The sequence below is a fragment of the Canis aureus genome, chromosome 18 (genome assembly GCF_053574225.1).
Source record: "Canis aureus isolate CA01 chromosome 18, VMU_Caureus_v.1.0, whole genome shotgun sequence".
Classification (NCBI taxonomy): domain Eukaryota; kingdom Metazoa; phylum Chordata; class Mammalia; order Carnivora; family Canidae; genus Canis; species Canis aureus.
This window is the reverse complement of record NC_135628.1, coordinates 15089901-15115740: the sequence shown is the minus strand read 5'-3', so window position 1 is coordinate 15115740 and position 25840 is coordinate 15089901. Positions and strand designations below refer to the sequence as shown.

Here is a 25840-nt window from a genome sequence, read left to right as displayed (position 1 = left end):
CCTGGAATATCTCAGCTTTGGGTGGATAGAGACCATCCTGCAGCTGATAGACCATCAGTTGAAGGAGTGGTGGTGGCAGCAGCAGTGAATGCATGCAAACACGTTCTGATAAGCCCTTTGGGGAGAAGGATGCTCTTACAGAGGTAGGCCCCAATTGCTGAAGAGGCAGCAAGGGAAATCACTGGTGGTAGCTGATTAGAACAAACAGGAAGAGGAGACAGGTTTGCCAAAGGCTTCTGTACATCTTTCCCATTTGTAAACTTCCAGGCAGATGAAAATGTTTTCCAGGTGGTTTTTGGATTTGTTCCTACGGGGAGAGTTTCAATGCACCCCTAAGTACCATGCCGCTGGTTAGAGGAATGCCATACACACCTAGATTCCATCATAAAGAATTTTGTCACACAAACCTTTGAGGATGCGTGGCTGGTGCCATGGAAGAAGGCACATCAGAGTACCTTATGCATCCTCTTCACATTTCCTCCACTTTCATAATGTGTGTTTATCCAAATGTACTGCTCAAGTCTGGGGCAATGAAACATCTCCTAGCCTCCCTGAGACTCCCCATTATTTGGTTTTCCCCTAGATAAGCCGTGATTAACATCTTTATCTAAAAACCCGATGCAGGGCAGTCCCAGTGGCTCAGCGGTTTAGCGCCTGCCTTCAGTTCAGGGTGGGATCCTGGAGACCAGGGTCGAGTCCTACCTCGGGCTCCCTGCGTGGAGCCTGCTTCTCCCTCTGCCTGTGTCTCTGCCTCTCTCAATCTCTCTCTCTCTCTCTCTCTCTCTCCCCCTGTCTCTCTGTGTCTCTAATAAATACATAAAAGATTAAAAAAATAAAAATAAAAACCTGATGCAGAGAGAATCTTTCTAGATTGAGAAGATAGCAGTTTCAACTAATTGTATTTATCTGTAGTAATAAAAGTTTTTATTTCATTTTTTAATCAATCACAATGGACTGGGAGGTAAGATTGGATTGAGAGGGTTTTTGTTTTTTATGATCAATCTGTCTTTATGGTTAGTAAATACATTAAAACAGTCATCTGGCGGGGGGGGGAACCCCAAACAGTCACACATAATCTTTCTTCTCTTTTAAGTTTTACACTAAAAATCTGTTTTGAGAGGGAAATGGAGCGTGCTAAGCTAATGACAGCTTTCCCTTCCCTTATTCTTTCCATGTCAGCTCCTTGGTGTGCGGGGACGTTGGAAATGCTGCATTAAAACATGAAAAATAAATAAATAAATAAATAAACAGCACCCCGCCACCCCCTCCCCAGGCGTGGAGAGTTTAAGGTGGAACTACATTAAATGGGTTAGCAAACAGACTAGTTTATTTTCAAAGGTCCAGTTCCTGCGGCCGGCTGCGAGCCATCGGCTTTGGGGCGAGCCTGCCAGGTGCGTCCCGCTGGGGTTGCGTCCTGCGCTCGGCTCCTCGGGGACTGCGGTTCCGAGGCTCCCCGAGCCCAGGCGCGCATCCTCGGGGACAGGGAGGCGGCAACCCACGGCGAACCCCGAGGACCGCTGGCCGTCAGACCCCGGCACTTGTCAAAGGTCCTCTAAACCCCACCCCGCGCCGTCACAATCTGGCTCCAAAAAACTGTCTCCTCCGCTGCAGCCCGTCTCGGAGCTGGGGGTCCGGGGCTCCGACCCCGGGGCCCGCGGAGGCGAGGAGCGCGCAGCGGGGCTGCGACGGCCACCGAGCCCCCCCCCCCCCCCCGGGTCCCTCCCTCTTTCGCGGGTGAATGAATGATTAGTCAAACATCACCTCCCCGCCCCAGCGCGCCGGAGGCTGGAAGGGAGGAGTCTCGGAGCGACTGTTTCCCTTTTATTATTTTTTTTTTGGGGGGGGGAAGGCGAAACGCGTTCGCCTCTGTGCTTTTATCCATCGGCCTTGCATGTCGTTTCCACTTCTGTCCTGCCGGGTCGGGACGCACAGACACCCAAGCACAGGCCACTGATGTCGCGGGCGCCTCGCCCCTCGGTCCGCTCAGCCGGCCAGGGCGCTGTCGCGGCCCCGCCAGAGGGGGACGCGAAGCGGGGAGGGAAAAGTTGCTGGGCCCCTCCTGCGCCCCAGCCGTCGCTCCTTCCCAAAGCTGGGGCGCCTGGGAGACAGCAGGGTGCAGAGGCGCCCCTGCGCCCCATTCTCTGTCTCCAAGGTCGGGGCAGCGCAGCGGCCGCAGGGGTCCTGTGCATCCCCGCTTAGGGGAGGGAGGGATCCCCCGGGGGAAGGGAGGAGGCGCGGAGCGCGCCCCGCGGAGCAGACGCGCCCGCCCGGCCCGGATCCGCGCCTCGGCGCTGGCGGCCGCCCCCGAGGGGCTGCGCGGAGGGCGGTGCGCGCGGCTCCCTGCGCCCGGGCGCCCCCAGCGGGATCCGGGCCGCGGCCGGTGCGCCCCTGTGCCGGGCGCGGGAGCGAGCGCGCGCGCCGGCCGGGCGGGCGGGCGGGGAGCCGGCGGGCCCGGCGGGGGTGGGGGTGCAGGGGGGAGGACGCGGCGGCGGCGGCGGCGGAGCGGCAGCGCCCCGGGCAGTAGCTGCAGCCCGGGCGGCGGTGCGCGGTCGGCGGCGCAGCGCGCCTCCTCGGCCTATCTCGGGCGGCTCCGACATCCCCCTCCTCGGCCCCAGCTGGCGCAGGGCGGCGGACGGCTGAACCGCTGCGAGCAACTCCCCCACCTCCCCCCCCCCCCAAAAAAAAGCCGCATTGGAGGAGCCTGGCCGCAGGACCCCTCCTCCCTGGCGCCCCTCGCCCTTCGCCCCCCCCCCCCCCCGCCCCGCTCCCGGGCGCCCGCCTCCCTCCTGCGCGGACTGTCTCCCGACTCGCCGGCTGAGAGCCCTTTCCGACTGCGAGCGGCGGTGCGGAGCCGAGGCGGCGGCGCGGGACCTGCAGGCGCCCGGGATTCCCTCCAGGTGACGATGCTCTGGTTCTCCGGCGTCAGGGCTCTGGCTGAGCGTCCCTGCCGGCGCTCGCCCGGGATTACCTGCTGCGTCTTGCTGCTGCTCAATTGCTCGGGGGTCCCCATGTCTCTGGCTTCCTCCTTCTTGACAGGTAGGGGAGGGGGCGGGAGGGACCGGCCCTCCGGGACGCTGGCTTGGTACCTGGGAGAGGAGGCGCTGGCTTGGCCCCGGGGACCGGAGGGTGGGGAGCGGGCACCTGGGCGCCGGGCCCCCGCGGGCCGACGGGGATGGAGCGGAGCCCGCCGCCCTAAGCGGGGGGAGGCGGCGAGGAGGTTCGGGATGGAGGACCGAGAGGCTGTGAACATCAGCCTGGTGATCCGACACATTCTGTTGGGATTTGAGAAGTGTCTTCATTGCGGTTGTTTTCCTCGACCTTTTTTTTTTTTTTTTTTTTTGATCGCTTCTCCTCCTGTGCGTATCAAGGAAAAAATTCGCACCGTTTTCCACACATCCTTCTTTCTCACTCTATAGGGTTTCAATATAGCTTCCGTGTTAGGAGTGCTTTTTAAAGCACTGGCTCTCCAGACTTTGAATTTAAAGAAACTGTCACATTTTAAAAGGGTAACGCTAGCAGGATATTATAATGATACGCTCTCAGGCAGGTGAAGACCTCAGCTGCTGTTCTGAAGGACATACTTTACTGACACCTGGTGCAGAAAAGAAAATATTAAGTCATTTCTAAGAGAAGAGGGGAGAAGATTATTTCAAAAAGTGATTGAAACTCAAAAGACAATCCGAGGCAGATTCATATAAAGACCTATTCATTGACGCAGTCCTGAATTTTGTTTATCCCTATTGAAATTTTTTTTTTTTTTTGCATATGGGGGTATGTGTTTAGTTGAAATACCTTCATCAAGGAGGAGTATTTTTAAAGATTCAGTGAAATAGTTGGATTTGTGCTTCAGCCATCTGAAAGCAGAAAATCTATATATGACAGTCTTTTTTTTTAAAACATGAAATAAAACTACTTAAAATAATATTGGGGGGCAGGAAATTTGTTTTTGTTGAGTTTGGTGATTTAAAACTCATCAGGAATTTCTGAATTTGGTGCTTCAAAAGAGGATTAGTGTAAAAATTTAAATGTTTGCAATAATGCCATTAAGCAAAATGTAAATGAATTTTTCCCCTTTACTTCAGGTTCTGTTGCAAAATGTGAAAATGAAGGTGAAGTCCTCCAGATTCCATTTATCACAGACAATCCTTGTATAATGTGTGTCTGCTTGGTAAGTATGGGGATCAGGTAATGTGAAGTCAATTGCTCCTTTGACAAGGTGAATCCATTACATGTAATAATATAACCAGATCTTAAAAATCATTTTTAGTCATTACAAAATTGAATTGAATTCAGCTGAACTGCTGAGTTTTATAACTTTGGTACTTTCTATTTCATGAGGCTTAGGATTCTTACTTTTGACATCATCCTTACAGAAAAAAAAAATTAGGTGGACTTTGTATAGCACTGTCCTGGTGATAATTATTGTTGTCTGTTCCCAGAATGGCTGTTGCCATCAATTCATACTTGCCATCAAACTTTCTGCCTTGGTTCTATCGCATTAGTGCGAAAATGATGAGATAACATTTAGGTATAAAGGCCAGGAATAAGATATGTGACAAGGGGAAAGAGAGGTGACAGTCACAAAGAAGAAACCTGAGGACAAGATGTAATCTTGGATTTCTTTGCCTGTTATGCCCTAAGATCTCAAAAACAGCCTTTATATTTCTGATCTGGAAGCATGACTCAAAAAAGACATGCTTAAGAGAGAATGACACTTGGCTGTCAGCTGCTTAGTTAGCACGGGCAGTGGCCAATAGATTCAAAAAAATAATTTGTTTCGATTTATTTTAAGAGTTATTGATAAGATCTAATGAGTAACCACATGGGGGAGATTAAGTTATGTGAACAAGAAGTTCTGAGATGAAATAGGGACTCACCAGGAGCAACATTTTTGCTTGAGAGTGTTTACATGCCAATCACTATTGGCAAAACTTAGTTAAGAAGTACACATCACAAAACCCTGCTGGAGAAACATTCAGGCAGTCAGATGCAAAGCCCCAAAGTGATAGATGACTGCTAGTTATCAGATCAATATGCTGTATGGAACTGGGGAAGGGATTCTTCTCAATTTAGGTAGAAAGCCAAGCCATCTGGGTTTCAACTACCCAAACCTTTTCATGACAAGGGATGAGGTCAATGTTGCAAAATGATAAATGAGTGAAGGTGAATGCCTGTATCAAATGATTAGCAGGTTCTGAAGACTAAGGGAATCGACAGAAACAGAAGTAAAAATGCAGTACGTGTGCTGAGATGGTTAAATATAGGACAGCCGAGAGGGGGGCTCTTTGGATTTTGTTTATGAGTTGCCATGTTAATTAGTGATCCTTCCCTAAAGGACCTGTTCAAAAGAAGCTTTGTGTTTAAATTTCGTATCCGTAGTATATTTACAAATACAGTGTGTAGAGGGTGGGGGTGGAGGTGGGAGAGATAACCTTCCCCCTTCATTGATCTTATCTGTATAATATGAGTGAATTGTTTTATCTTAATCTCTTAAGATTTCAGGGGAAATTCCTGAGTAACATTTAAATGTGCTTGGAGCCCCACATGTGAAAATACTGTTTTTCTCCTTAGCAATCTTACTACTTAGAAAGCTTAAATATACAATTTGCAAACTGTTCCCGAGTAACATTACGAAAAATTCTACACAGAGCAATCTCCCTTTTCAGTATTCTCCTCAGGATGCAAAATTGTGCCTTTCTCTGAAAGCACAGCCTTACTGATAATAAAATAGATGTGAGAATCCTACCATTTTGAAGCTGAAATAATGACTCTGAAGAGAGAAGATGAATCAGTTGGAATTCACATAGGAATGATTATTTATGCCGGAAAGGTATTGATTAAGTTGAGGAGGACTGTCGATTCATTTATATCTTTAACATTTAGAAGTATCTGACTTGAGTGAGAACAGTCAGAAATCCTTTCTAAACACACGAAGTCATGACTTCGGCCACCCAACTTGTTATTTGTAGGATGCTTCAGAGTTCTTTCAGGAGCTGAAAGGTTCAGTGATATGTTATCCTGACCTTGCAGGGGTGTAGGATTATGGGACCCAAGCTGTCATCGTCAGTGCTTCCCAAACATTTGTAATGACTTGATAAAATTGAGAAGGAATGGAGGACTGGCCACTTCTGTATCTGTGTCTGTTCTTGGAAGTTTCCAGGGGATCCACTGGAGACCACAGATTTCAAAGCACCTCGGACTGCTGTAAGGCTGGTTGGCATTTTTATACTTAGGTTGGAACATGGCCATATTCAGCAGGCAGATAATATCGATAGTAACAACATTTATGAAACGCTTTACTTGCTGGCACTTCCCTAAGCCTGCATTATTTCATTTAACCTTCACAAAAATCCTTTGAGACCTTTTGCTCCCATTTTACAGAGGTGGAAATCGAGGCTAAGAGAGTCTCGTAGCTTGTGAAATTCATATTTTCATAGATAGAGCTGGAACTCGCTCTCAGTTTCATCTGTCTCTAGAGTATATACCTATAATCCAGTGGGACAGGCTATTCACTTAGTTAAAGATATGAAAAAACAAGAAAAAAAAATAGAACAATTGTGGAGTTATTTTACTTCTTGGTGCCGCATGAGTTATTTTGTTTTTTTCCTTTGAGTCTTTTTGGAGTTCAGTTAGCTCACATTTGTTAATCACATTATATGAAAGGAAAATCTCGTTATGATTTCGGTTGACCTGCAGGGAGCTTTAGTTGTGAGCTAGTTTTATGTATGTACATTAAGAGGGTATGTAATAGTCAAAACTGTACTTTGGATAAAGAAAATAGTCATATTTAGTTTGTGTTGGTCCAGCCTTTTGGCAGAAAGGTACCTAAAGCTGAGCACAAGCTCATATCTTATTTCATAACATGTACAAAAAAAAAAAAAAAAAAAGCTAACCTCAACGTATGCTTAAAAAAGACGTAAAATGTTACAGTTGGGAGGAAATAGGTGGCACAAAGTCCTGTATATAATTACAGTGTAAAAGCTTGAAAACCCCACAAAATCAACTTGGCCTGATTTAAACTTTTAAGCTCTGAAATGTTTTGAAGGTGGAATGAACTCATTTCTGTGGGAATTTTGAGGATGACAGCGGGGGTAGTGGCTGCGGCAAGCAGAACTGAATAATTGTATTCTCATTTATCCTCATCTGCTGAGGCCCAGCATCTTGCCAGAATCAGCTGTGATCCAAGAATAACCTGTCTGTTAGCTGATGATGGATATAGTTTTAAAGTGGAGGAATCAAAAAGCTTCAGTTCATCTACTCAAGGGGAAGGTGAGAAGTTGGACCACTGTCATGAAATTGAGGGAATCTGGTGGGCAGTTGAGATTAAAAATGCAAGTGCTCCATTGTTTAGTTGGAAGGGAAAGCATGGCTATTCCTCACCTTAAAAAACAGTCTTTTATGGGGCGATTTTTTGAAGGAAGGCTCAGACTTACTGCTGTTTTGTATCATTCCCCCTGCCCACCTTTGCTGGAACTTGTTTTCCCCCCAGAATGCCTAGGAAAACACTAGGTGCCTTTCCTAAATACAGCTGATAAGAGTCAGTCACACTCAGATAATGAATCCAAAGCAATTCTCTGGATTTTGGGCATCCCCAAATCCACCACATGTGCCTGGGAGGGGGTACTCCTACTTCTTGTCCCTTTCCACCTAACTGTCACATAAAAGGAAACAGGACAAGCCAGTGAGTTCGGCCCAGTACTGGAAACCTGAGAAAACTTTGGGGGCCAGGGCTCAGAAAACCAGAAGTCAGTCAGAGCTTAGTTTGGCATACATTTTGTTCAGCAAAAAACATGATTCTGAGGTTTAAATTTCCTCTTTTAAATCCAGAGGCGCAATGTAGAAATGGACCCTCTGCTCATAAAAAGCGATGTGAAATTTGGTGTTACAAGAAGTGGGGCTCCACCTATCTAGGAGTCAACCGAGTGGTGAGAACAGTGGAGACTTTGTCTGCTGTCTTCTACTTTCTAATCACAAAAATCCTCTGTCACTAAACAAGTAGCTACCAGCATCTTCAGTCCTCTGGGGTGCCTTATCTCTATAAGATCCTCATGTTTTTTTTATTGTTTAAATTAGCTGGCTACAGAATAGATATCTATTATCTGAACAAGTGTGAGACACATGTTTGAGAATGAGGGAGATAATGTATCAGGATTCAATTTGTGTGTGTGTGTGTGAGAGAGAGAGAGGGAGAGAGAAAGAGTGAGAGATGGGGGGAGAGAGAGAGAGAGAGAGAGAGAATGTGAAGTAGTCCAGATGTGTTCAGATACTGCCCTTGGTATGTGCACATATACATAGATTGTCCTATTTTTTGAAAATTATTTTGTATCATGTTTAGACTTTGGATGCTCACTAGGGAGGTGATCAGGATTTGTTTGTTTGTTTATTTTCTGTGTAGAAGGTGTTATGGTCCGTTGCCTTTCCATAAAACAGGGTATCCAGTAGAGCAGTTTTAAGGCCGGGGGAGGGGGGGGTGAGGGGTGGGTGGTGGGTGGGGGTAACTTATTTATAGCATTGTGCTGGCAAGTTCACCAGTACCAGCTCTGAGGCACTTATTTCTATCCATGCTTTATTGAAGTTAAGAGAGGCAGAGCAAATGTCCTGAGGTTATCCAGTTCCTAAGAGACAGACTGGGATGTGGAGCCAGTGCCTTCTCCACTAAACCAACTTGCTTTTACTAGTTGTTTACTATTAAAAAAAAAAAAAAAGTGTTAATACTGCCAAGGGCTTCAGGGAGTTATTTCAATTTCTGCAAAGCTGACATAGGCTCTCCTTGGGGCGGTTAGAGTGATTTTGGTCTTGTAGCACACACCACGTCTGGAATTTGGGGGGCCCTTTCAAAGGCAGACCCACGGTTCAGGCAGCTTTTTGCCTGGCATTGCATCATATTTTGGCAAAGAGCTTTGGCACTGGCATCAGGCAGGCCAAATCTAAGGCTCTGTCGCTCACCGGTGGGTAAACTTGGGAAGGTTGCCTTACCTTTCTGAGACTTGGTTTCCTCATCTGGAGAGCGGGATAACGACAGAAGCTCAGAGAGCTGCCGTGAGAATGAAGCGAGAGGCAGCGTGGAAGGCTTGGCCCAGATTTTGGCATGGAGTGAGCTCTCTAGAATGATTCATTGTTGTTGTTGTTGATGATGACATTATTGTTTAAATTCTTATTTCCTCACATGGAAGAGGATGCAAAGTTTCATCAGAATAGGGAGGAAAAAAAAAAAAAAAAGCAGCAGCATGGGAAGAAGGATGCCAAGCCCACCCATCGTTATGAATGAACAGGGCTAAGTCAGGAGCATTTGTGGGGTTTTCTGTCCCTCCAGACTTGGACTGGGCTGATCTAGGCCGCTTCCTTATTGGTCCAGTGGTCTGCGAGCCCTGGTATAAGTTTTCCCCTTGCTCTCCATTAAACACTAAAAAAACTTTCCATGGAAGAGGGGCCTCGTTTTTTCTGCAGGGTATTTACATCTCTATGCCTGTGGGGTCACCTTCACTTGTACTTTTATTGGCAGAGGGATAGAGTTGGGACTCAGGAGCGAGCGCCGTAATTCTGGAAAAACCGCCTAGTGGTCTGGCAGCGTGGGGATTTTCCTGGCCCGCCTCGTGGAAGTCTCTCAACCCTGTTCCAGACCTGAGTGGGGTTTTGCTGCCTATTTACTCCTGTGCTCCCCTTCCCCGCCCCATCCCATGTTAAACATGCTTTCACTTCATTTGTAGACTCTGGCCCTTCAAGTGGGCACCAATGGTAAGCTGTGTTTTCAGGGTAGGAAATAATGCCGAGGAAGGGGAGCCCTTCTCCAGCCTGGGATACAGATCTGGTGAGGCGGAAGGAGAGGACATGGTCAGAAAAGTCAGGCAAGGAAAAACGATGGAAAGTAAAGTCAGTTGATAAAAATTTGTTGCTTAGGCCGCCTGGGTGGCTCAGTGGTTGAGCCTCTGCCTTTGGCTCAGGTCAAGATCCCAGGGTCCTGGGATTGAGTCCCCGCAGGGAGCCTGCTTTCCCTCTGCCCATGTCCCTGCCTCTTTCCGTGTCTCTCATGAATAAATAAACAAAATCTTAAAAATAAAAAGTTGTTGCAAAAATAAAGGATATCACTTTTTCACACCCTCTTCTGTGGCACTTCTGTCCAGCTGATGGTATATTGACTCCTTTGTGATAAAAAGAATACGAGTAACACTACCTTTCATGGCACCGGGAGGTCAAGTGTGCTCGTTGAACTTGGTTAAGATCAGCAAATGAGCTGAGTGTATATTTTAAGACCTCTTGATTCCCAGTTCTAATTCTATAAAATGCTACTCAAAGCACTGGGGATAGCAGGTTATAATTTCAATAATATTATTCTTTCTTCCTTCTCTCCACACTTCATTCTCCCCTTTCATTTTATTTTATTATCTTTAGCCTTTTCTGTATTTGGAGCATTGTGCTGGTTGGGCACCTCAGGGAGGCAAAGACCAATAGGACAGATTCTTGCCCACAGCCTAATGGGGGAGAAAGACCCGTGCGTAAATAAGTCCCACAGAAGTGACAGGAAAAGCACTCTAATACACTGGAACCCAAGTACTGAGGGAGTTATAGTTGAATTCTGGCTGGATTATCTGGGTGGAGGAAGGCTGGTGTTGGCACAGCCCTGGTGGAGGATAGGCACAGAGGAATGTGTGCCTGGGGCTTGGGGAAGTGGCAGGGTCCCGAGTGCATGAAGATCTGGTAAAAGCTGGAGTTAGAAAGCTTAGAACCAGCCAGGGGAGGACCTTGAGTGCAGTAGTAAGGAGATCGTTTCCACTCAGGTAACTGGGAGGATTTCGTATTTTGGTGCAGCTACATGACCCCATAAGATGTGTTCTCTCTAAATGCCTGTAGGAGCTTTTGTGGGTATATTTCAAAGGTGGGAAGGCTGGAGTTTGGACAGCAGACTCCAGGGATGTGTTGTGGTCAGGGGAGAGCAAACAGCAAGCTGCTGAGACAAGTAGCATGGGCAGTGGGGATGGAAGGACACATTGGGGTAAACCAATGTTGCTGATTCTTTTGAACTTCTTTAGCCACCTTCCAGTTCTAGAATATACAGTATTAAGGACTCCAAGCCATGCCTAGCACTGTATTAAAATACAGTGTCATTATGGTGGAGTGATATGCTAGGGTATTTCTGTAGCAGTCACTTTGCTAATCACTTGGCATCTCTAGAGGAGATTGCTGCCACATGAATAGAGAGTTTCTTTCCCAGAACTCACTTCTCAAAATTCTATTTTTTGTTCTATGCTATTGGATGACTCATTTGGCAAATTATTGCATCTGGTAAATATTACCATGATAGGATGTGTTCTCAGTGGTGGCACAAATTTTATATAATAATAAAAATTGGGTAGCTCACCTTAAAAAAGTCTATCAATGTGGTAGGACCCCTAGACTTGCAGAGGACTTTTAGAACCCAAGTTCATAGAAACAGATGGCAAAAGTGAGAGATGGGGTGAATTAGAGGGAATTTTGAGAGATCCACCAGTGGTATAGACAATGTAGGAAGAGAAGAGGTCATTGATATGGGTGTGTGAGAATGAGTTTAGACCTGATGAGTTGGCTTTGATATAGACCTTCCAAGTAGAAGAGCCCAGTAGGCTTGGTAGAGAAATCAGGACCAGAGGACAGAAATTTGTTAACTGCCTGAATTAAAATACACATCAAAAACTCTGGGAATAAATTATTTGTCTAAATTGAGCTTTTAAGAAATGGGCCTGCAAGAGTAATCTTCTAATTACTTCTTCTAAAGGGTTATATTTAAGGGGGAAGGTAGAAAAGGAGAAACCCATGGCAGAGATTGAGAAGTAGTTGTAGAAGAAGGAGTAGAACCAGGAAAGTGTAGGCCAAAGCAAAAGGTGCTTGAAGAACAAAACGACCAGTGGTATTAAATATTGCAGCGTTAGACGGAAGATTCTAGGATAATATAAAAAAAAGAACTTTCTCATCATCTTATTGGACTATTGGAAATGATTAGAGGTGGTGCCCACCTGTCTAGGACCTGCTGTACATTTTCACATGGACTAGAGTTCATCATAGATGGAATTTGGTGGAACCCCGTTTGATAGAAATCCAAAGTGAGATTGCTGTAGGGATTTTGAAAATTTAGTGCAAAAATCACAAATTTTCCAAACTTTGATTTGGAAAGATCTTAGCAAAAGTGAATAAATACCACACGAAATTTTAAAAGGTACCAAAACAAAACTAATTTCATGGATAAAAGTAATATACTCTTCCAAACATCTTTGGAATGTTTCTATAGTTATGTGCAAAATGGACAAGGCCATGTTGAGGCTATTATTATTATTATTATTATTATTAATAAGAGCAACAATATAAAAGAGCCTGGCTAATATAAAATCTTACCATTATAAACTTTCAAGTTTGTTCTATTAAAGCTAATAGTGCTTTAAAAAATATTATGATATAATGTAATCCCGTAGCTAGATCTTCAGGAAAAATATTTTCTTCCTTCACTAAATTCTTAATATCTGCTTTGTTATTGAAGTACAGCTATGGAATGGCAGCCTTGGTGTCTGAAATGATGGGTTCAAGTCTCATGGGGCCCACCTGGTAGCTGTGCATCACTGAACAGGTGACTTGTACTCTCTGAGCCTTAGTTGTGAGTACTGGGCAAGTCGCAATGGTGTGTGTACCCTTCAGCTTCATCTGTAAAGAGGAATGATAATACAGACCCTAATCTGTTGACTGGAGCCATTAACTGGGATGATGTGTGTGGATTAAATGCACTGATGTTTGTGAAAGGCCTTTGGGAACAGTATAAATGGAATTATTAAGGGCAAGAATTTGAATAGAGGAAAATGAAGGGTATGCCGTAAACCAGTTTTTAGCAGATAATTGAATGAGTATATTTTTGGGGAACAATAGTGTCGTGATTCCTATGTCTACTCCTTAATAGTTGTAAGGCTGTGAGTGAATTGCCTAATATTCTGTATCTTTTTGTCTTCATTATAGGGCTTTGGTCAGAACTGTGGGTTAAAACATGTAAAGTTCTAGGGGTTCCTGGGGGCTCAGTCAGTTAAGCGTTTGACTCTTAATTTCGGCTCAGGTCATGATCTCAGGGTTGTGAGATTGAGCCCTGCATGGGGCCTGGCACTCAGCAGGGAGTCTGGTTGAGATTTTCTCTCCCCCTCTCCTTCTGCCCTTCCCACTGTGTACACTCTGGCCCTGTCTCTCTCTCAAATACATAGATAAATAAATACATAAATAAAATCTTTTTTTTTACATAAATAAAATCTTTAAAAAAAAACCCCAAACAAAAATCATGTAAAATTCTTAGAACAGGGTCTAGAATATGGTAAGCACTTCTGAAATGATAGCCACTGCCACTATCACTGTCAATGCAATGCTTTTAAGAAGTGATTAAATGGACTGTTCTTATTTCAATTTTTGTCGACACTTGTGAAATATGTTTACTGTGAATTTCTGTCGGGGTAGACAATGGAACCTCAATAGAGGTGACTGCTATCTTTTCTGATAAAAGATGGAGAACGCTGGTCGTATTTGGGGCTTAGCAAGATGGGTGACTCCTCTGTTTTTCATCTTCAAAGGCTCACCTGCTTGGTTGGTGTCGATCTACAGATAGTTACTCACCATGTTGCTTTCATAGTGAGGTCTAGTTGTCCTTTCACAGCACTTGCCATTGGATCAGGAGGTGGCAGGTGGGAGGCAAAGATGTAAACCTAATTGCTGAGTGGACCTGCTGAGCCTGGCACCTGTGAGTTCCCTCCATTTGAGAGTGTGCAGAGTCCTGCTCTCAGACCAACCACAGTCACTCATGCATGCCCGTGGTGTGGGACTTTACCCTTTACAGGCTAATCCCAGATTCACTGATGGGACTGGATTTGGACATGCGGACCCTACAAATCCATGCAGCTTTGTATGTTTGCAACCTGCTGTCCCGTCACCTGCTCCGAGGGTTTGCGCCGTCTTCTCTTCCACAGCATGCTCTGTGTCATAGTGTAGTTTCCTGGGTGAATTTATGTCTTACGAGATGAAGTCTGCAAGTCTAAGAACCTTGTCCAGTCGTCTCTGCAAGCCCCATATCTTCAGCGAGAGGTCTGCAACCTTGGGACTTGAGTAGGAGTCAGGCTGGAGTTTCCTGTTTATAGTTTGGGTTGTTAACACTTGAGCTAGCTCCCCCTAGAATGGAACTCCAAGTTCCAAAACATGATTCTCCCAGAGAGTTTGTCACAGAAGGTCAACCCTCTCTATAAAAGACATCCTAAATAATCATTACAAAAACACATTTTTCCCTTTGAAAGGAATGTACTCACATTTGAAAATCTAGAGTCCTATAGACATTAAGACCTGCTTTTCTTTGTGACAAAAGGAACGTTCTCTCTTATAGAAATATCCTACTGTCAAACGCAGCAATGTGTGTGACAGTACAGGAGGTGTGAGAGGGAAGGACCTGGGATTATCTCACTTTTGCTTTCAAAAGTCTCAATGAAATATGCCTCCCCATCCTGGTTGCTCCTGATGCTGGTCATTTCCTCCCCCTTCCAGTGAGGCTAGCTCTGAAACCTTGACACAAGCCTTAATGTTTATACTGGGTTTTGGATGTTAGCTCCCTTGGCTTCTGGAAGCTGAGTCTGTTGAAAATTATGTTTTTCTTTTAAGGACAAAGGCCTTATTGTATGTACATGTCGTGTAGTGTAATGAGGGTTTTTTTTTTTTTTAATGTTAAGTAATGGGTGGTACTAACCAAGATCTGCCAAAAGAGAAGTTCAAAGGTAGGTCTGTAACCCGAATGGCAGTTTTAAGGTTTCACGCAGGTAACTCAACAAGAGAAAATGAGAAGTTGGGACAAGCGGCATCCTCACTGACCACATTGTGTTCCCCAAACGCCCCCTTTGATGGAGTAACCGTAAAACGACTCTGGAAGAGGACAGTGATACTTCCCAGAGATACTTCAAAGAGAATGACTGTGATAATAAAAATAATAGAGATGACAGTTGTTCCATTTTAACTTACAAAAGCAAGCATTTCCAAAATACCTCTTGTATTCTTGGTCAGATAAATAGGTTTTGGCTGGATGGTTTTTCATGGCTGCTGAGACTGTCAGGCATAGGCTGAGCATCTTACTTTCAGAGCCTGTGGGGTGGGCCTCTCTGGTCGTGCTGCTGGCCCTTTCAGCTGTGAGTGACCTCAGGAAGGTGGTTTCCAGCCACAGAAAGGAGGCATGAAAACCAGAGGGCCCAAAGCTGTTCTTGTATTTCTTTGGGCCTCAGTGAGAGTCATTTTTAGAATCTTTATCTTAATTTTTTTCCCTTTCTCTATAAATATTGCTTTTTTTTTAAGCCAATCCTTCATAGGTTCCTCTTTGAGAAATCTGTGGGCCCCAGCAATAGCATTAAGGTTCCTTTAACCCCTCACTGCTTTCTTTATAGTGAGCAAAGAAATGAGATTTGCATCCTTTTTCATATTTATTTTTAGAACGTCTTATTGGACAATACCTGGGGGATTCCTTTTCTATTTTATTTTATCATTAAGCAGAAGTGTTTGAGGCAAGATATGACAATTGCTCCCTCTTGGGTCAGATGCACCTGCATTGTGTTTGTGGTGCTTGAAGCTTCTGTCTCTGGTAGATCCTAGCTGTGCCGTTTGACTGCCTCTTTCTATCCCTTTAACTTTCAGAAGTTCAAAAATCCTCAAGGCTCTCCCAGCCTGCTGGGTCTCTCCTGCTTTGTGGATTTGTAGTGTAAAAGTGGTAGCATCAAGACATTTCACATAGCAGTGTTTCTTGGTCTGGGGCGGGGGGTGGGGTGGGGTGGGGGGAGACACCATTCTCTAAATGAGAGGACATGAAAGATTAATCAGATGTTCTCCCACTTGAGAGTGGTCCTGCCAAAACAGTTTAGGGTCTCACCATGTACCTGTGTTTATGCTTCTTGCGGGGAACGGGGCCTATGGCAATTAGGATGTGGCAATTTCCTGTTTTCAAGCACTTGTGAAACAATGGTTCTGTGCCCAGTGGGACCCACCAGAGGTGAGCTCCCAGTCCCATTAGCACATAGGTGAGCACTGAGATGGAAATTCCTTTCCCCTAAAAGGTGACTCAAGTCAGAATTTGGGGAAGAATTGGATGGCTGGTGGGGGGTCGGGGGCAGGGATATGCCCTGTTTTCATTAATCCATTAATTCATTAATTCTGTTGTACGAATTAGCCATTCTTTCTTACTCGAATGCTCTGGAAATGCATGTACCAGAGAGCAGTGATTTTCTTTTTCCTGTGAGTGTGTGTGTGTGTGTGTGTGTGTGTGTGTAGGGGAATACTTGGGATTTATTAAAAACATACACTTTTTTTTTCTGTTTTGTATGAACCATACACTGGACAAGGGCAAATAGAAGCTTGCTTAAGGTAATTTACACACAATTTGGCCAGGTTACAGACATATAGGGTTCCCAGGTTTTGGTGTTTGATTGATGCATATGAAAATTTTGATATTTGGTGTTGACCTACAGAAACTGCAGTTTTTGGGGTTCAACCTAATACATCCTTTGAGCATCTTAAGGCTTTTTCACTGGAGAGTTACTCTGACAGGTTATTGCAATGTAGCTGAATGAGGGGGCCTTTAAATTAAGGGGGAATTCACACCGGGTTCATAAACTAAACATAAAATGTGATGATGTAGGGAAACACTAACAGCTGTCAATCTCTGAACCCCCAGCTCTGAATTCATGGGCTCTTCTGTACATCCTCAGACCCCTTCTGATGGTAGTAGGGGTAAAGAGGGAAGCAATATTCACTCTCCTTCCTATCAGTGAGAGGGAACACATGACAGTGTGTGCTTGGCAGCGAACATGGGAACTGAGTTGCAGGACTGAAGGAGGAAAATGATTGATGGTCATTAAGCTCAGAACATATATATTGAGCATTTATGTTAATAATGGCCTGAGGCACCATGAGATTGGAAAACCTTTTAAAAAAATTAACAAAAAGATTAAATTATGTTCCAGATAGTTTTGAAGTTAGATATCTTTTATTGCTCCAGAGTTCTTTGCAAATTGGTGAACTTAGGTAAGTTGTGGATATTAACTCTTGGTTGGAATATTTGATTAGTCAGAACCAATTATTATTCTTTGTGATATGTTATATAAATATGTGTATATATATACACACATACTATATATATATATATATATTTAATATAACAGTTAGTGGATCTAGTATGCAAACTACCATCCATCACTAGAGTCTGAAATACAAGTGTGAACGTGGGATTGAACCAGTAGTCATGTGGTGTGGGGGGAGGCCCTTAGAGTGGAGGTTTGGCCACTGGTGACAAGGAGCAGACAATTGTGTTCCCAAGGCTGGAGGCCTCTCCCTCTTCCTGGTCCTCACTCATATACTTTGACATGATCCCTTGTGTTATGTCGCACTAACAAGTCAGTGGTAAGGATTTTGCCTTTGCCTCTCAGTTTGTAATGTGCATAAATACCACAAAGGAGCTTGTTAAAAATGCAAATTCAGGGGTCCTCCTCCCCAGATTCTGACTCTGGTGGAGACCAGAGAATCTCCATTTTTAAAAAAGATTGTATTTATTTATTCATGAGAGACACAGAGAGAAGCAGAGACACAGGCAGAGGAAGGGAGCAGGGATCCCGATGTTGGGACTCGATTCTGAGACCGGGATCACACCCTGAGCCAAAGGCAGATGCTCAACCGCTGAGCCACCCAGGGATCCGGAGAATTTCCATTTTTAATAACTCTTCCAGTGACTCTAGGCAGGGGCCAAATTTTGAAAAACTCTTCCCAACTGAGGTTAGTGGAAAGAGAAGGATGTATAAACATAAACATAAATATAGGTAAATTCCCCCAGTGGAGCGATATGTTAATTAGGGGTTAGGGACAATTGAAGTTCTCTTATTGGCATAAAACTTAACAGTAGGTCAGCTCTCATTTACAGAGTATTATTTTTGTGGGAGCTTTCACACAGTTCTCTCGCATATTAATGGTATTTATTGAAGTGCTGCTTTTTCTCTCCATGTCCTTTCTCTCTCAAGCCTCCTCTAGTCACCCGATCGGAATTATTCATTTGTTCTTTGAAGACTTATGTTGGTTACTCTTATTATAACCCTTATTCCTGCCTACCCTGCAGTTTTGTTCATTATTTGTATGACCATCTCTCCTGTTGGACTTTTAGCTTCTTCACAACAAGAATAGTGTCTGACTTCTCACTACCATTGGAAGAGCACCTCTTCACAACTATTTTATGAATAAATACTGTGTTCACAAACTAGGGGTAGCCTGAACTTCAGTTTCCTCAAAGCCACGCTGTGAGGTAGGGTAGGTAGGTTTCCTTGAGACACCAGTTTCACAGGTGAGATGATTAAGGCTCCGAAAAGTAAAGCAAGACAATGCTCACACTGCAAATGAGCAAGAGTTGGGACCATGATTCAAGTATGGGAATCCTGCACCCATCCCGGGTGGACTCCACTGAGATATCTTTCAGAGAATGTTTCCTGACCACAAGGGTTGAGAAAGCACCCCAGGGCCTGGGAGTGAGTGAGAGAGACCCAGCAAATAACTTCCCTGGGGATTAGGTTTTTAGCAGTCCTTGTGGTCCAGTTAGGTAGAACCCTGACTGGTGCCATTGGGTGGGACAGGCTGACCCCCTGGGCTGCTGCCAGCCTTTCCATGTGCTGAATTCCCACAGGGATATGCTCTGCTTTCTGTGGTCTTTCTGTGATGGGCAGCAGCTGCAGGATAAAGCTGATGTGACGTATGTTTGTTGGCTTCTTCAGCACGGGCCAACTAGATGTAGCAATTTGACAAAACAGCCAGGGTTTTCAGACTGATTTGCTGGGATCCAGCAGCATCTGGAGGAAACAGGCAGTCGATAAGGAGTTGAGGGCCAGGTGAGGTGGGGTTTAGACACCCCACCACAACCCCTTCTGTTCCCAAACCTCCATGATAGAAGTTGCTTCCTTCTGCTAACCATTTCTTTTTCTTTTTTTTTTTTTTAAGATTTTATTTATTTATTCTTGAGAGACACAGAAAGAGGCAGAGACACAGGCAGAGGGGGAAACAGGCTCCATGCAGGGAGCCCGATGTGGGACTCGATCCCAGGGCCCCCGGATCATGACCTGGGCTGAAGGCAGACGCTCAACTGCTGAGCCACCCAGGTGTCCCTGCTAACCATTTCTTTCCAGTGGGTACCTTCCTCATCCAGAACAGAACTATTCTGGGAAATTTTAGTTCTTTTCTCTCTCTTTAGGCCGCCCCACTTGTGCCCACACCTTCCTTTCCTTTATCAGGGAGAGTGTAAAGTTGAGCTGTTGCCCTCACACAATTCTGGTCACATTGCTAAACTGTTTCCCACACTTTTAATGAGAATCCTTAAAAAAAAATTTTTTTTTCCAATTGGCCTGGCATTCCATTGTTCCTGGGTTTCACCTTTATCATCTCCATCTTTATAATTTTTTTTTACCATGTTATTTTCTTTCTCTGTTATTAGCTCAGCATTTCCATGATGTCACCACTCCTCAAGTTTTCTGTCTTGTTTTTCTCAGTTTCAGTTTCTAATTCTTGGTTTCAGCCTGATAATGAAATGTACAAACAGAATTGCAGTGGGATGGTTGTTCTTCCTACACGCACCATGACGGCCGGGCTCGTGAGGGATGGAGTGTCCAGTGGGGAGCTCTCTGGAACACTCGGCGTTGGACGAGCCAGTGGAAGGCCAGGGGGCAGGCCATTTGTGATAAGGAGTAAGCAGTCAAGAAAAGGATGGCCAGGGACAGCTAGAGGGCTAGCTTACAGCGCAGCCAAGTGCCCAGGTGGGGGGTTAGTAAATATTTTCCGCTAATGAAGATGTGCTGATATAGTTGAGCCTGGTGGACAGAATGCCTGGGGGAGCTTTAACAGCCTTCCAATATGTGGGAAGGAAATTCTTTGCTGAAAGGACAGAGAGGAGTACAAATCCCACAGTTGCAACATATCTTTAGCTCCAGCTCCTCCTCTGGCCTCTCTGCCTCTCTCTCACTTCCAGAGTGAGCCCCAAAGTGGTTGTGGGGTGTTGGCTCCCCTGCTTCTTGGCCGGTGCCTGCCTGCCTGCGAGTGTAGGCCTCTTCCCTAGATCCCTCTATCCTAGTTACGCTGCTGTAGATGAGATCACGCTCCCAGCTTTGAGCCACATTTGCTGGGATCAGAAATTGAAAGCAGGGTCTGACTGCGCACTCTATTCATCCCAGGGTTTGGCTCTAGGTCTTAGTATAACCGAGAAGAAAAACTTAAAGGATTTCTCCCTTCCTTTTCTTTCCAGTACTCCTCAGGGTTAATGTTCTCTCCCTCCCACACTCTTCATAATACTCAGGTAGCCTTTGGTCATTAGGCTCTGGTGGGTTTGAGCCTTGTTGGTTGGGTTATTGGTCCTAGAATTTTCCCCTGGCATTCTCAGCTCTTCTAGCCAGTCAGAATTTTCCTAAACTGAGGCTGTTTCCTCAGAGATGTAGCTTGGCATGCACGGTATTTATTAGCAGTAGGGGCAAGGAGCATCCGGCAGTGGTCCAGACAACATCTATTGTGAGCCTCAAATGGCTGACAGTGACTGGCCCATCCTGAAATATCCGGATAGCTAGGTATCAGGCGTGGTGGCAGGTGCTGAGAGAAGGTGACCTCTGGTGGTCACTGGATTAATGTAGTAATCTCAGGTAGTGAGTTAGTAGGTGTGTGTGTGTGTGTGTGTGTGTAAGGATTTACATGGATAGTATTCTTTCAGCATTTGCATGATGGATTTATAAGAATTTCATTTCTATGGCTATTCTTTCCTAGACCTTTTTCCTCTGGGTCTTTCATATCTCCTCAAACTTTAAATATTAGAGGGCCCCAAGATCCAATCAAAACATTTCTCTGAAAAAAAAAAAAAACACAAAAACATTTCTGTTTACTTCTGACTTTAGGTGATTTTATAGATATTCATGGCTTAAAAATCATCAATTGGTTGAAATTTCCCACATTTATGTTCCCAGCTCTCTCACCCTTCAAGGGGCAGACTCTTATTTGATGTGCACAGTGTCTAGGAAACATTGCTAACTTAAGATGGCCCAAACAGGGATCTTTGTCCTACCCGTCCCCCAAATCCAGTCTTTTCCAGCCAGCACGTAAGCCACATTGTTCCATTTTCCCAGGCCATCAGCCAAGGGATTTTTGATTCCTCTTTCTCTTACACCCTGTATTCAACCTATTAGCAAATCTTGACAGCAAAACCTTGAAAACATATCTAAGAATTTCTGACTGCCTCCATGACCACTTTTGGTACTGAAGCATATACCATCAACTAGTGCCCATTTAAAAGTATATATATCCAGTTTTTTCACTTATTTATGTAAAACCTCCTGGTGGCTTCTCATCTCACTTGCAACATAGTATGAAGTATAATGGTGGTCTGCAAGACCCTCCATGATGTGGCTCCTGATACTGCCTCTGGCCCCCTCTTCTGGTGCATCCCCCCACCCCTCACTATGCCCCAGTCTCACTCCTGGGCGCCCAGCACAGATGATACCCAACACCCTCTCAACAAGGGTGTTTGTGTTTATTTTTTTCTGTGCCTGGAACACACTTATCAAATATATTACCGGTTCTCATCCCCTCACTCCAGTCTCAGAGCACATGTTTCCTTATTAGAGGATCAGAAAGATTTGGGGGAGGAGTGGGACAAAGATCCCTGTTGGGCCATCTTAAGTTGGAGATGCTTCCTAGACATCTATGTGCACATTCGAATAGGAGTCTTCCCTTAAAGGGTGAGAGAGCTGGAACATAAATTTCCCATAAATGTGGGAAATTTCAGCCAATCGATGGTTATATGAATATCTATAAAATCACCTAGGGTAAGAATGTAAACAGAGGAAACGTCCTGATTGGACGTCCCCAATCAGGACGTCCCCAATACACATTGTCATTCTGTGCCCTCGTCCCACTTCATTTTCTCCGAAGTCCTCATCAGTGCCTGTTATCACATGACTATTTGTTTCCTGTAGGTCTCCCAACTAGAATATCAGCCATGTGAGGATGTAGAACCTGATGTTCATGCTGTACCCTCAGGGCCTGAGACACGCTGGCCCAGTCAGTGCTTACCTGTTAGATAAATGAGTATGTGCTATTTGTGTTTAATTTTTTGATTCAATAATTTGAAAATCCAACTAATTCCAATTGCCAAAATTAAATCATGAAATTTCATTTCTACTCTAAATTCTGCTCTTTATAATGATGACTTGCCTTTGTTATAGCTCACATTACTTTGCACATCAAGTCTGATGGTGGGGAAATTGTACAATGATATTAAAAGATGAAAAGCTGTTTTCAGTGAGCAAAACATAATCAAAGTAAAATACATAATTATAAGCAATAATAATTATAAAACAAGGTTTTTCCTATAGAAAACTATTTTTAAAAATAGCTATTACTACTCATACTTCATAGCATGGTAATGATCAGTTTTGGAATATAAATTAAAACTCAACATTATTTGATACATTACCTAAGACATTTTATAGATGCAAGACCAGCAAAAGCGTGTTAAATCTTAAAATTTCAGAGAGCAAGGAAAATGTGGCACAAAATATTTTCCCATGGCATACATAAAACAAACTGTTGCACTGCTTACCATGCTGAGCCATGTCTCTGTGCCTAAGTTGGAGTGCGCTGGAATGTTCTCCTTGAAGGAGATTCCTTCTGTGGGTTGTCACATCCCAAGGTGGTGACATATAGAGGTCAAATTCTGTCTCAGTGAGATAATTGTATCATAGAACTTTTTAAAGTCTCATTCGGTGGCCCACATAGTAGCTAAGGAACCAAGATGAGTTGGGTGATCTCAGGGAGTTTGTGGCAGTGAGATTTGGTCAAAACTGACCTTTCCCTCCTCTGAACTTAAGAATAGCACCATGTGCCACTCATGTTGCAACACAGGAGGTGCTTTTGCCGTGTTTATGCTCTGGCCCCTCTCCCTCTTGGATTGTAAGCTCTTCTAGGGCAGAAGATGTATCTGATTCATATTTTCTATTCCCAGCAAAACATGGCACAGTGCCTGGCCGGCAGCAGGGGCTCAAAAAATATTTGCTAAACAGATTCATGGATTTTTAGTCAGATAGATTTGAATTCCACGCTGCAAATGTTTAACCTGCAGAAAAATCCAAGTTTAGAGCCAACATGTCACGTCACATTTCCTAAAGGCCATTTGTTTTCTGTTGACACTTTTGTCTTATTTTAGATGTTAAAGATTTCCAGAAGCTGTTTCATGGTGAAACTTTTAAAAACCAATTATTAAGGGTAATAATCATGATTGACCTTTTCTTTTTAAAAATGGGGCACATGTTGTGAACCCCTTTAGCAGCAAGTTTATGTAAGTGATAGTTTGTGGGTAACTAGTCACTTTCTTTATAACGCCTTAATCAAACGTGGATTATATGTAAAATTTGCGTTTGTTGATTGTTTAATGAATTTGAAAATGAAAGCTAGTGGATTAAAATTGCATTCTAAGCCTATGAAATAAATCTGTGGTTTCTCCAGTTCCTTCTGACATCTGCATGTGGCCCTTGGGAAAGCCTTGGTGAAGAGAACATGCTGCTAATGGCCCCAGTGAATGAGTCAGACCAACCCTAGCTCCCAGGATTGTCTTCATATGGGAATGCTGTCTGCATCCCACGTTCCAGCCGGCTAGAGGGCCCCTGCTTCCCTTTGCTGCCCTGCCTGATGTTCCTCGGGCTAACTGGACACCCTCTGTAGTCAGTATTGATGTGAAGGCGACCAGGGAGCAGGGATCTTTCCAGCACCTGATGCATCACAGCCCTTGCCGTTATCCGGAGGCAGGACGGTAGGAACCAGCTCTAAAGCCTGCCACCCCAGGGGTCCCTTTGAAAGACTCTGTGATTGCTGGTGGTCGGGGTCAATTGTGCAGATGTCTTTAAAAGTATCTCACTAGTGACCAGAAAGTTACTATGTCAAGATGACAGATGGACTGTGAGCAGCCCCTCCGCCCTGCCTCTTCCCTGTGATGTCAGCTCCATTTACTTGTCAAGAGCAGGTATTTTTGTAGCTCCCAACAGCGCACGGGCTTTCATGGGCAACCTGTGAAAACGCTTCTGTTCTGTTCTCTGAAAAATCTGCTCAGTGGCTTGTCATTGACCCACAGGAGTGAGGGGCGTTTGAGGACCTGGTGAGTCCCACCCACTGTGGGTGACACAGCAAGCGGCATGTGCTCACAAGGGAGACACCTTTCAGGGCATGCAGACGAGGGTTGCCACCACCAGTCACCCAGGCAGGACCCCAGTGGGGTCCAAGACACTCCATTTCCATATTTCGGACGTCTTCATTCTTGGCAGAGAATCACCTGTGTGCACGATCAAAAGAGTTCCTTGAGTTCTCAGCGCTCTGTATGGCCAGGGAGACCACCTCTGATACGGCAGTGGCTCAGAGTCAGGTCTCTAACTCTTCTTTCTGGACATGATACTGCAATTTTCCTAGGGGAGTTGCTTGCTCCAATTTTATTATTATCTGGAATTCCTTCACCTTCACTCCTCAGCCTCTCCAGTCCCCCTGCCAAACTGGTAGGGGGTCTCCATGCTGTACCCCACAGTGTAGGAAGCCAGCTTCTCCCTCTGTGTCTAGGTCTTGCTGGTGGTTGGAGTTGGGCTCCCATCATCTGGAGAGTAAAAGAACTCACCAGAAACGCATACAAATGTTCATAGAATTTTCTCTCCCCTTTCCTTTTTGTTTTCTTTTCGGGTGGAGGATGAGCGGATTCCTTATTCTTCATGTGCCAAAGGGCGCACAGCATTGTGAAAAAAATCAGAGGTGTTGGGAGGGCAGCTGGACCACCCGTGTGTGAGGCTGTGCTGCTTTGCAGGACTCCATCCCCTCTCGGCCCCTGGTCAGGAGAGTCGGTGGACATTCACCCTGTAGCATTGGCTCCATCCCACGTCCCAGCTGTTTGATTCCCTTTGGGTTGGGGAGGGGAGAGGAGTGGGCTTGAGAATTGGGGCAAAATAAAGAAAGGATGCCCACGTGTACTCCTCTCAGTTCACACACCTGGCTCCTGTCCCCTGGCAGCAGGGGTCCCGGCTCACCTTCTGGTTTTCTGTTCTGCTTCTGGGAGCCCGAGTTGTCAGAGGCGCGTGCGTGACAGGGTCCAACGTGCTAAGTCACTGGCTGCTTTGTGTTCTGTCCATTACAGTTACATGAATGTGGTGCTGCCAGCAGACCCCTTGCTTATACGATGTACAGTGTAATAAAAACCAGGCAGTGCTACTTTCTTTGGGCTACTATTTTTATTTGGTGGTTATTTCTTTTGTGTCCTGCCATCTCTAATGTTTTGGTTCTATTTCAAAATATGATTAAACAGAATGAGGAGCTGTTTGACACTGCCCTGTTTTAAATCAGAGTTGTACTTGAGTAGCCGGGGCATTCTAATGGCCTGTGTTTCTTTGTTCTGAGAGTTCCTTGAAAAGGCACAAAAAAAAAAAAAAAAAAAAAAAAGCCAGACCTAAATCCTTAAACGGCATAGGACCCGAAACAATCCCTTCCAACAACCGAAAGCCCATTAAAAAAGAATTGAAATGTTAGGTAAGTTAAATATAAAAAGGCCTCCTTATTAATCCCCCGTTGCTTCTACTGGCACGTGTCATATTTTCAAGGTACAATATCAGGAGAGCACTGTCATTTAGTGATGTATTAGGGCCATATATCATCAGAACATCGTCTTTGTAGAGGATGTGGGTACTAAAAGACACGATTCTGGCCAGACGGAACAGCAGGGGGTCTTACTTCTTTTCTTCACCCCCCCCACCGCCCCTCCTGCCATTTTCTTTAATCTCCCTCTGTTTTG

General features: G+C 44.9%; 1 protein-coding gene across 3 annotated transcripts in view; it reads left to right on the top strand.

Annotated features, from left to right (window-relative positions):
• Window positions 1–2500: 2500 nt before the first annotated feature.
• Window positions 2501–25840, top strand: part of BMPER (BMP binding endothelial regulator) — a 244030-nt gene continuing 220690 nt past the window's right edge. Inside the window, exons 1-2 of one of the 3 annotated variants that reach the window (XM_077856229.1) lie at window positions 2501–3036; window positions 4083–4168. In XM_077856229.1, the coding sequence (XP_077712355.1) occupies window positions 2904–3036; window positions 4083–4168 (219 nt within the window). In that variant the 5' untranslated portion in view covers window positions 2501–2903. The remainder of the gene's footprint in view (window positions 3037–4082; window positions 4169–25840) is intronic. The other 2 variants (XM_077856227.1, XM_077856228.1) reach the window with 2 other exon arrangements.